The sequence below is a fragment of the Spodoptera frugiperda genome, chromosome 23 (assembly GCF_023101765.2).
Source record: "Spodoptera frugiperda isolate SF20-4 chromosome 23, AGI-APGP_CSIRO_Sfru_2.0, whole genome shotgun sequence".
NCBI lineage: Eukaryota > Metazoa > Arthropoda > Insecta > Lepidoptera > Noctuidae > Spodoptera > Spodoptera frugiperda.
In genome coordinates, this window is record NC_064234.1 from 2,529,047 (window position 1) to 2,541,254 (window position 12,208).

The 12,208-nt window shown below is 34.6% G+C and overlaps 1 protein-coding gene across 1 annotated transcript in view; it reads right to left on the minus strand.

Annotated features, from left to right (window-relative positions):
* Nucleotides 1-11,529, minus strand: part of LOC118267231 (beta-1,3-glucosyltransferase) — a 32,092-nt gene extending 20,563 nt beyond the window's left edge. Inside the window, exon 1 of the mRNA XM_035581094.2 lies at nucleotides 11,374-11,529. Coding sequence (XP_035436987.2) covers nucleotides 11,374-11,497 — 124 coding nt within the window. The 5' untranslated portion in view covers nucleotides 11,498-11,529. The remainder of the gene's footprint in view (nucleotides 1-11,373) is intronic.
* Between the last annotated feature and the right edge of the window lie 679 nt (nucleotides 11,530-12,208).

The window sequence follows — 12,208 nt, forward strand, 5'->3', positions numbered from 1 at the left end:
CAAGTAGATATTATAAAAATACTTGTTTAAGTAAAACTTAAGTAAATAACAACATAATTAAAATCTGAACGACGTTTGTTACGTTGCGCTGTGGTGACTGAAGTCTAATCACTTGAGGTTTGAATTTCAATTTGCTCTCAGAACTGTTTTTCCGATAGAAAAAGCAGTTTATTACAGAAAGAAAATGTCAGAAACAGTTCTGGGCTTGTAGTATATAAAGACCTTATAAACTATAATAACAAATTAAGATTGTTGGAATATCTTATATATCTTACTTAAACCAGTCCTTAGCAATTGTTTTCGGAACAAAATCGTTACTAAAGGAATAGTTTAAGTAATCATGAAATGTCTTTGTGTGTGGCAGCTAGTCACTCAGAAGCAGCGGCGGCCTTACCCATTGCGAGGCTCCGGGCGACAGGTCTTTGCGAGGCCCTTTGTCCTTCGTAAAAAGTATGTGATGCGAAAGTAGGTCTGGTTGTTTGGTTTAGGTACTGTTATGTTTGACGAGAAATACTAAAGTTATCTATACATATAATAAAATCGTAGAAAAGTGCTGTCTGTACATTGAAAATAAAAATTAAAAAAATAGCAGGGGTTATTGTTATGTCGATGTCGAACCCAAAAATGTAATTAACTTTTTTTTTGTCTGTTTGTCTGTTTGTCTGTTTGTCTGTTTGTCTGTTTGTCTGTTCGTCTGTGCGCGCTAATCTCAGAAACGGCTGATCCGAGTTGGATGCGGTTTTCACGAATATATTGTGGGATGCTTAAATTTACATTTAGTGTTTGTTTCATGTCAATCGGTTCATAAATAAAAAAGTTATGTCAAATTAAAGAATCACGTCGAACATTCTATGCTTATACCATTAATCTCCGCAACTATTTGACGGATTTGGTTGAAATTTGGTACAGATATAGTTTAGAACCTTAGAAAGGACATAGATATATTTTTATTTCAAAAATAAAAAAATAAAAATAAGAAATAAATTATTTATAAATAATTCTATGTCGATCGTTACACGACTTCGGTTCATGTTATTGTTTTAATTTATCGAAAAAAAGTAAATAAATAGTAAAAAGGTATGAAAAAAATAATATCAATATAATAAAACATTTAGTACAAAGAAAATGCTCTAACGGAGTATAGATAATTCTATGTCGATCGTTACACGACTTCGGTTCATGTTATTGTTTTAATTCATCGAAAAAAGTAAATAAATAGTAAAAAGGTATGAAAAAAATAATATCAATATAATTAAACTTTTAGTACAAAGAAAATGCCCGAACGGAGTATAAATAAATAATCCAAGTTGTCTTTATCCTCGATAGATGGTGTTGGGATCGAAATAGATCGCGCTATGGTTTCGTTACATTCATTTGGTTGGGTATCGGTACTATCGTAGAAAAAGTGTATTATCAGTCGTATGATTATTTGTCTGTAGTGGTCCTGCTGTTTCGTATATTCTAAATTGGTTTCGTTGTATTTGTCAATTAATAAGTTTATTTGTTGGGTTTTCCTGGTTTTTTGGTTAAACTATTTGACGTAGGTTTAGTTTGATATCGATTATTAGTAGTTACTGTAGTTAGTTTTTTTAATAAAATTGTAAGTCTAATTTATAAATTAATTAGATTAGATTTAAGTCGTTTCTTTTAAATTATTTAGTTTAAGCTTGGTTATTATAGCATAGAGGATAGGTTGTAATATAGTTTCTTTTTTAATTGTTATAAATTCGTAATTCGTAGCTTTCTTTAGTTTTAAGTTAGTTTAAGTCCGTTTTTAAACTATTTTTTCAATGCCCTAAGTGAGTATACATCTATTAAATTCAAACGCAGAGCTCATTATGTTGATTTTTGAAGAGTTCCCTGGAATATCTTCCACATCTCATTTTTGAAGAGATCCCGCGAGATCGGGAACTATGTGGTTAAAACCAAAAATTTGCCGGAAGTCACTATTCCACGCGAACGAAGTCGCGGGCAAAAGCTAGTACAAATAAATAAATTTTGAGTTTTAAAAGATTTTACTTTGAAAGATTTGCAAAATTAACAAATACAGAGATGATACATTTTAAAATTGATGTTTGCGACTTTTCCTAAGACTAAAATTTTTAATTAAAACAGAATAATCTAACTAGTCTCAGCACGGGGTCAAATCGGGCTATTAACTTTACTAAATCTATAAAGTTGCCGCTTGTCTCACTCGAATCACACATATACAATGTGATAGGGGTGGGACTTCTAACCCGTTAAGGCTGAGTACTACATCTAATTTTATCGACAAAAAAAATAATATGGAGGGTTGAACCCCTAATTGAAAATATTGGAAAATACTAAACTGGTAAAAATTATTCACAAATAATTTTTTTTCTCACCAAAACATTATCAAACATATGAAAAAAGTAATGAATTAGTTAGCCAAGGTTATTAGCTACCGTTTGTTGTTTTTTTTTTGTTTCTACGACGCATACAACCTTTGATATCAAAAAAAGTAAAAAAAATATTAAAATAGCCATAACTTTTAGGGGGAGGGGATTCGACCCCTTCGACCCCCGACTTTTGTCGATAAAATTAGAAGTAGTACTCAGCCTTAACGGGTTAGAAGTCTCACCCCTATCACATTGTATATACATAGATGTGGCTATACAACACCTAGACGCATTCACAAATTGGCTCGATAATTATCGAGAAAATGGTTTTCAGTCATCTCTTGTAACAGCGAGAGAGAGGGAAAATGAGATTGACAGACAGTTTAAAGAAGTCAGAAGACGACGTAAAAAAAGGCATTTTGATAATGAAGGGAAAGATGAAGTTCATGAATTGAATGCGGAAGAGATTTTCAAAATAAACTATTTTTATGTTATTGTCGACAACGTGCGCGCAAGCTGTCATCCTAGGTTTGAGGCACTTAAACACCATGAGAGCATATTTGGTTTCATGTATAATACAAAAAGATTAAAGGAAATCAGTGATAGTGAACTTTTGAAACGATGCAGCGACTTGCAAATATCTATGACAGTAATGATGTAATCATGTGATATTGATGGACATGAATTGTACGAAGAACTGAATATGTTCATTCGTGTGTATGAAGGAAACGACGACATTATCTCGGTGCTGAAATACATAATAGAAAAAAAATTAACCGAAGTTTACCCCACTATCGAAATAGTCCTGAGAATTATTGCCACCACACCTGTTACAGTTGCGTCTGCTGAAAGGAGTTTTTCGAGGCTTAAAATCATTAAAACATATTTGAGGAATTCGATGACACAAGATCGGCTTTCAGCCCTTGCTATTCTTTCCATCGAAAATGACGTAGCTCATTCGTTAGATTATTCTGTTAAGAGTTGACGAACGAAATGAATCGCGGGGATGCCCCGAGAGATAGAATAGCAGAACATTAACTGTCTCGACTCCCGAGCTGACCCGAATGCTATACGATTAAAAAACAGATCTTCAAGTATTTTGAGGCGCGATATTCAAGTACTATCAATTACACTGTTAGAAATTTCTATTGTAATTTTGCAACAAATGCGTTGGAAGTACACTGCCAAGACATTATTGTAAAATTAAAGCTGTTTTAGTAATTTTAATGGAATTAGTTAAGTAACTAACTTTATTTTAATTTACCGCTATGTTATAACCTGAATAAGTAATTAAGGATCAAAATAAAAAGTTAAAAAAAAATCTATATTTTTTTAAATTTGCTTGGGTTGTGTAGCGCGAGGCCCTTGCAAGAGCGAGGCCCCGGGCGATTGCCCTGTTCGCCACCCCCTAAGGCCGCCTCTGATCAGAAGTCATACACTAATAGGCATTTTAAATTACATTGATACTCCTCCCATCAGAAAAACAAACACATCAATAATGAATACAGAACTCGTTATTAAAAACCAAAGCACTCAAAAACACTCAAAGGCTCGACTAGTTACAAAAAAAAAGCAAAAATATTTATGGAACGCGACAGCAAAATCAATCTCAGTGATTGGCTCAACACAATATCTCCTGTCTATACAAATTGTGGTTTTTCAATCTCCAAGCTCTATTGAATGCACAAACAACGATTGTGGGGCCCGAGGCCGAGGGCACTCCATGTAGTCTATGCAACCCCGGTAATTAGTCTGATGGTAGCTTGAACCCAAGCGACGGTGCTCATAAATATTGGAAAAATTCACGCAAAAACTACTTCAAATGCAGTAGTAATTTTAGATTGATTGCGCGAGGTTATTTCTTGAAGACTTACTAATTTAAAATGCGAGTTTTTTAAGGTTTTTTGTGCAGAAATTGTGGTTCGCTTGCTTAAGGTTAAGTATGTATACTAGGCATGAACCACGGCCTTAGTTTTCGTGATGGATTATTGATGGCATTATTTCTCACTTTGACTTTCAACATAAATTCCTTTTCTTGTTTTCACGTTAACTTACGTCTTCTCTACTCAAATTTTTGCCATGTTTCGTGCCGAGTATTATACATAAACTTAGAGGTTTATCTGAAAGAGGGACGAGGTATTATACACATCAATACATACATACATACATACATATGTCGTTTGGCCAAGTAATAGGTTCTTTGATTGCATTATTATCCCGGGAATAGAAAATTAATCTGCTGAAAGAATGAGGGTATAACAAGACTAAGAACGACTGTAAACCTACATACATAAGACACTTAGTATAAATGAGTAGTATTAATGAATAGGGATTATAAAGACTGACCGAAGCAATAAAACAACCAATCTTAAAAAGCAAAATAAACTCCAAATAAGAAACAAAAATTGAATAAGAGACTCGGTTCCCATTCAAGAAATAACAAAGTAAACTCAGCCAAATACGTTAAAAGAAATGTATTTAGGAAAGTTTCTCCAACCAGCAATAAGAGGAACGCTTGTAGAGATTGGTACAATAAAATATTAAAATTATTTCTCGTCCGACGTCTGCAGTTACTGATGGCACTATATTTGTATCTTTATAGTCTGCTTTATGTCTCTGAATAAGTAAACCTCGAGGGTATAAAATGTCGAAGGCAATGCTACTAAAATACTGAATCTCTATCTATAAATAAGAGTTCATTGCACAGACAAAAAAAACCTAATATGTACAATACCTACTTTTAGCAGAAAGAGTAAAAAATATAGAATAGCAAGTCCCAAACAAAACGTTTCTGTTCGTTTATTCAGAAACCCAATTGTAGACTACGATTCAGAAAGTCAAAGATTGTATTGCATTCGAATTTATTTTTATCGTGAGATAAATTCTGCATGCTATGTACACCTGTACCTACCTGTATAGGTACGCTGGAATCGTACGGACTTTAAATGGGCTCGATTTTCTTCAAAAACAGATTTAGACATGATTTGCATAGAACGCCAGCATCTACTGTCACCGTACATCAATCTTTAAAAACTTTGATACATAAGAGGTCCTCTATTTTGTATTATTTATGCAGACAGACAGATTGTGCTAATTTTTTGTGAAATTAATCATCATATCACATCAACACTCTATACTTATTATAGGCTAGGCCACTGCTGACCGAAGGCCTTTTCTCACACGGAGGAGATTTGAGCATTAATCACCACGGTTGCTCAATGCGGTTGGCGATTTCCCAGGTTTCAGTAATTAACTTAGGTATCTGCAACACTCATTGTGCAGATTATCAATAGATTTCTTTATAATAATTGTGTTAAGGCTACAATAATTTTAATGGAAGCTGAGCATCGACATATTAGATACGAGTACTAGTGACTTCGTACAAGCATTTCATCTCAATGAAAACACATTACCTGCACAGTCGTTCACAAGAAAATGGGAGCAAAACTCAAATGGCTTTTAGAAGTACCTTAAAGAATCTCAGTTGAAATGTCCAAGATACACGGGTGCACAGTAAAATAAAGTTAGTTACGAAATATTAGATATATTTTACGAGATGGGTCATAACAGGTACCGACCGTTTCAAGTTGTGAGTCGCCGCTTGGGTGTTCCTAGATGTTATAAATCAGGATAAGAAAGCAACAATTTATTTATTCGACCTCCATTTTAAAACCTTTTTTGGATTTCAGATCCTTCCACTATCCACCACATTTTGAGAGCACTAGATAAATGAAATAAAAAAAAATAAGTTTCAAAACCAATACGTATTTGTTCTTGCACACACAACAAGATATTTTTTATCGATTCATCATGACAAAGAGCCGGTAACACCAATGCCTTTTGGGGGAAGGAGAGAATTATCCAAAGACTTCTCCCGTCTTGGGCGAGGCGAGAGGGAGTGTCACTCTTACTGACTAAAAACCACCCCGTTCCTACTCCTGCTCTTCGTGCCGGAGACCCGCTGTATAGTCCGCAGTTACGGATCAGGCATCAGCTCTGCTGGGCCATATCTGTGGTGGTCTGACGGCTCTTTGAGGGTTACGGGGTTCTAATCAGGCGGCAAGCTACTCTAGCTCGCCTTCCGCAGACCCGCATTTACGGTAGCCGGAGATCACAATAATGACAAAGCATACAATTTCAAATAATAACACAATTTCTCAGAGAGATCAGTTTTATTTCATTTCTGAACAAGTTATTGTATAAACTAGGATGTCAATTATAATACTAAACCATTGTTATCTATGATCTAGATATTCACAATGAGCTGAGAATACTAAGATGATACTAGGAAATGTAGAAAATCTCATTGTATAGCACTAACACACTACAATATTAATTATGGTACTTTGTTCGTTTTTCTCATAGCTTGGTCGATATAATATATTTCTGGTAACTGTTACGACTATGCCACTAATCCGGTTAAACATCGACTTCTGGAAAACCTTGTATACATGTAACCAAATAGACAAACCTCACCTTTTTTGGAAATCGGATAAAAACGAACTTTTATTAAAAACAGAATGAAGTCCTATCCTATTTCAATATGATCCAAGAACGCCTATGACCGAGTCTCAGAGACATAACAGTTGACGACACCACCAAGACGATTGCCAGACCTCAAGAGGGGGCGAGGTTCGTTCACGTTCCACGAGAAAATGCTATATTTTAGCACCGCTCCTTATAACGGGACCCTTGATTCAAAAATGTCACCATTTAACTTACTTCTTATTTAATAGCGGTACGTGAAAGTGCCATTGGTGCTGTTAATATCGGGAAGATTTTTTTCTGGTTTTAGAGTCACAAGGACCAATACGTGACTGTGGTACATTTAGTTTTACTAAACGTTGTTTATTTCTTAATTACTTCGTTAATGTCACGCCTGTTATCCCCGAAGGGATGGGCTGAGGTGCACATTACGGCACGTAATGCCGCTGTAATATGTATCTACACCCACTTTTCACCATTTGTGTTATAAGACCCATGTAATATTAATTCTTGTTTAATAATGTATTTATTGCTTTACTGTTGCACAAACAAACATGCCATAGGAGTCACTAGTGACAGACGTTAACGGAGAATTTGCCTACAACAGTTTTTTAATTAGTAGAAAAGCTTAACCAACGTATTAATAATTATTCGTTTACAGAATAAAATTTAAAAATTGGTTTACTATTACAAATTTTAAACGATGGTACGCTGCAAAATAGCAGCGCTATTGTATGTGAACAAACTGCCCGGCTTTCATCAAATTACTGGCATAATTATGATTGGCCGATTGTCAGGCGTGATTACGGCGACGTGTATTCCGATTTCCAAAAATTCATAATACATAACAAGTACAAACTTGTTATGTATTATGAATTGTGTGTGTATTATTGGTATGTCCTACGAAAGGGTACGATTATTTGCCGAACCGTAGTATTGCACTATTCGCGACCCGCCCCAGCTTCGCATGGATGCAATAGTGATATATTATGCATGTATTATACATATGAACCGCATCAAAATCAGTTGCGTAGTTATAAAGATTTCAGCATACAAAGGGACATAAGGACAGAGAAAGCGACTTTGTTTTATACTAGTTATGTAGGTAACCTAACCAAATAAGGCCTATGCCCCAATAAAGCCTATTTTGAAAATTTCCCTCTTCCCGATGTCAAATGGTCGCCAAAGTTTGTAGAAGTGTGCATGCACATTACTTAACTAATTTGAGCACAGCAAGCAACCCGTGCCGCGATTATGTTGGAACCTACAGACGAAAACAATCACGACGTGGAGCGCACTTTAGTTTTTATAAAATTCGAGTAGCGTAAACTGTTAGTATTTTTATATTTATCAGTATACGACGTGCCGTGTTTGGTCTGTATGACAATTACACATTTAGCCATCTCCTCACATTAGTGAAATAGCTATAATATCGGTGTATTTCATATAATCGTTGTTTTGTTTACCTATGTGCCATGCCCTAATAAAGCCTACTAAAAAAACGTGTAGGCCTTATTACGGCATAGTTGTTTTTCAGTTATTTCATAGAAAACGGATCACCAGCTTCTGTCAAAAAGAAAGCCAATGGATTTTGCAAAAGATGCAAAACGCTGTTAAAATGGTAGAAACGGGTAAACGGGGTGAATAGGTACAGAAAAGGGGTGATTGGATATCGGGAAATTCTTCATAGTATCTATTCACCCTTCGAATTTTATGCACCCTGTTTTACCCGGTAGGCTGCTGCAGCCAGATATAACTTCCAAAGAAGTGGTTCAGCCATCAACCATCTAAAGAGTGGATCGACTACACGAAAGCTAGGTCGGTCGCTAAATTGGCTACAGAACAAGAAGTTGTTCTCATTCATTTGACTGATGCTGGGGTACCGATGACTTCAAAGATGTTACATGGGTATTACATGATGAGAAACTCGTTTAGCCTGATGTATAATGACCAAAATTAATTAATAAGATCTCATTACATTTATTATAAGCATTGACAAAGTTTTGTTATAATTAAGAAGTTGAATACTTACTAGTTTTTATTGAGGCCTTATTAAGACATAGGGTTCCCAATAAGGCCAAAGTGACACTTTAGTTATTTGTGTTTATAAAATTGAAATTTTTGTTTCTAAAGCCATTTTGATTCCATTATTACAAAGTTTAATAAATAAATATAAGATTTTGAAATTATCAGCCCATTGTCATTTTAAACCTACGAGCTAGGCGGTAATAAAAATAAGGTAGGCCTTATTTGGTTAGCTTACCTTAATAACAGTTGGTAACGTAGTATGCCTTTCGTGAGACTTAACGAGGAACTCAACTAGTCTCAAGCTATGCCAGAGGCTCATATTCATGAGCGGTATAGTCGAGTTTTTCGTCAAACAGTTAGTTGAGTAAACGGATAACCATAAATACCATAATAACTAAATTGATAAGGTATTTGTAACAAATAAAACCCTATAAAAGATGCTCACATTAAATAAAAAATAATAAAAGAAAATTAAAACAACACAATAATCCATATTCCACAAACCATTCAAAATTGGAACGCAATTCTCAAAAAATATTGCCATCCAAAAAAAGAACTGACGAGAATTCCACACAAATAAAAAACGTTGTTAGTTAACAGAACTCTTTGCATAATTATTGACGTGGATTTAAAAGAGTTGGTTTATTTGATTGCGAATGGAGTGCAAGTCCACCGAGTTGAATCAGTGTACACCAGTTAATAGCTTACGTGCATATTGCATCGGTTCCATTCCCTGATTGGCTTTTTAAGTGTCTCTACGCTGCGCCGTCCCAACGATTTCATTCTGTTTTTTTTTTCCACTATTGTGTTTGTGTTTATGGAATTGGCTGTTTGAAGATTGGTGTTGTCTTTTTTTACAGTAATTGCAGCAACGATTGTGTTCATATTTGAATGCTTCGTTTTATTGTGTTTGTTTATAGGTTGAAAGTATGGATTCGTATTTGTTTTCGTGGAATGCCAAAAAATATGCAATAACTATCTTATAAAACATTAGAAATTGTCACGCCTAGGTATATCGTAACTCTTTAATTGTCATACCACAGCCAATGAAATTACTTTTTCAAAGAGTTTTCTCGACGTCTACCAACTCTGTGGCAACTACGCAACGTCTACGAGACTAACATAGCGGCTCTAAACATAGCATTAACACTACACAGTGCTACTACGCAGTAACGTAGCTACAACGAGTGAGGTACTACGTAACTGCTACGAGCTACTACGTAGGTACAACGAACGAGCTAGTACGCAGCTACTACGAGCTACTACGAGCTACTACACAGCTACTACGCGCTACCACGCAACTGCTACTCGTGCAATTTACGCGACAAGCGTATTTTTTTTATTATTTAGTATTCAAATTGCTTTGGTGTAACGAAAATTAGTAATAGGTGTTTTTATAATTTACTAGAGTTAGTTAAAATATATGGATAAAAATACGCAACGTTTTCCCCAGAGTGATTTTGGACAGACAAGGGAATCAAACCCAAGCAAGGGGTCACCGGGGGGGGGGGCTGTATCGTACTAAAAGTAAATTATTTATTATTAAGTTTATTATAACTTTTGTGCCACATACTTAATTAATTATTACTAAATTATTAATTAATTTCCAAGCATAGCATGGAGATTAAGTGTCCAAACCCTTCTTTTGTAAAGGAGACATAATCGAAAAGCCGAAAAAAGCCCAGCAATGCAGTGGACTCTCACAGATTGTTAATGGATATCATGCAATTCTACCCATCAATCTTTTTTGATTATACATAATAATAGTCGTATAGAGATACAACTATTATTATATAATATCTTCAATATTTAACTGGGTTTAAAGGGTTAATGGACAAGAACATTGCACATTTGGTAATATTACCTATGTGATATAATTGATCATCAAAGGACAATCTAAATGTAGTCATCAATGCTAATATAGTGAAGTTAAAATAAGATGTTTGTTTGAACATCCAGTCTGCAGAACTTATTAAGTACTTTTATTTTATTTTATTTTATGTAGTCCATTTACCTATAAAGGAGGTAGGCTACAAAGCTTAGATTCGAGGGACTTTCAAGCTACTTAGTTTAATTAAAGAAGTAGGAAATCTCGTATCGGAGACCAATATCCTAGTTTTTGTTAAGAGAATGAGTAAGTAAGTAGATTTTAAGGCTGGTGGTCCAATAAATGATATTTTTCTTTAAAATTAAAACATTATACACAAATACGTACTGCGCAATCTATGAATATATTACAATATACAAGGAAAAAGGTAATTTAAAGTTATCAAAACTTTTTATAACCTCTATTAGAGTTTCAAAACTGTATTTTAAATTAAAGACTAAAAGCAAATGTGAGACATATTAATTATTAGTAACTTTCCACTTTTTAAAACGAATATTTTATTGTAAATCAGGAATAAACATCAATAGGTAGCAAATGTTTGCACTTGCCGTTTATTGATAAACAAAACAAGTATTTTTGGATGTTAGTATCTAAGACTATTACAATACGTACCCAAATTCATTGTAATAGAAGCACTAACTTCAAGACTTAGACCGAATTTAACTACTTTGTTTGTTTTGATTAAATAAAACTGTTTATTATAACTTTTCGGTAAAATGAAGGCATTCCATTGCATTTAGTTAAAACTATAATACAGTTCGAATAAAAGAGAAAACATATACGAATTTCTAAATGCGCAAAAGAGATAGAAACTACATAATGCTTCGAATCGAACTGAGAATACACCATAATCCGTCAGTTGTGTCAGTGTCAAGACGGTGTCAAAAGGTTGATGACATTTTATAATAGTGCAGCCAAGTGTATAAATGAAATGTAAATTAGTAGGAAATATAATTACATAGTCGATTTTATTTCTATTTATACGTTTAAAATGGATTTCATTGTAATCGATATTAAAACGATTTTAGTACCCAGTATTTTTTTAAAGTAAATCAAGTATTTATGCTTTCTTGGACCCGCAATGGTATAAAGTGGTGCACACCGGTATAATGTAATGCTACTATAATGCTAAAAAAACACGGAAGACCAAGAACATGAAATCTGGTGTGAAGAATAAAAATAACATACAACTTTACGGAAACATCGTATCAGAAACTGGAGGGCGTGAGAAGGACATCACCTCATGGATCGCTTAAGTCCGAGCTACTTTCGCACAGCTGAGACCGGTCTGGCTGTCACGGAAACTGCCTCGAAAGATTAAGTTCAAAATTGTGTGTTCAAAAACGTGGAAGGTTACCAATGACATCTCCTGCCAAATTCAAGATTTTCATCAACTGATGCTTACGTCGCATCCTCGGTATTTACTGGCCCGACTGTCCGAGACCAT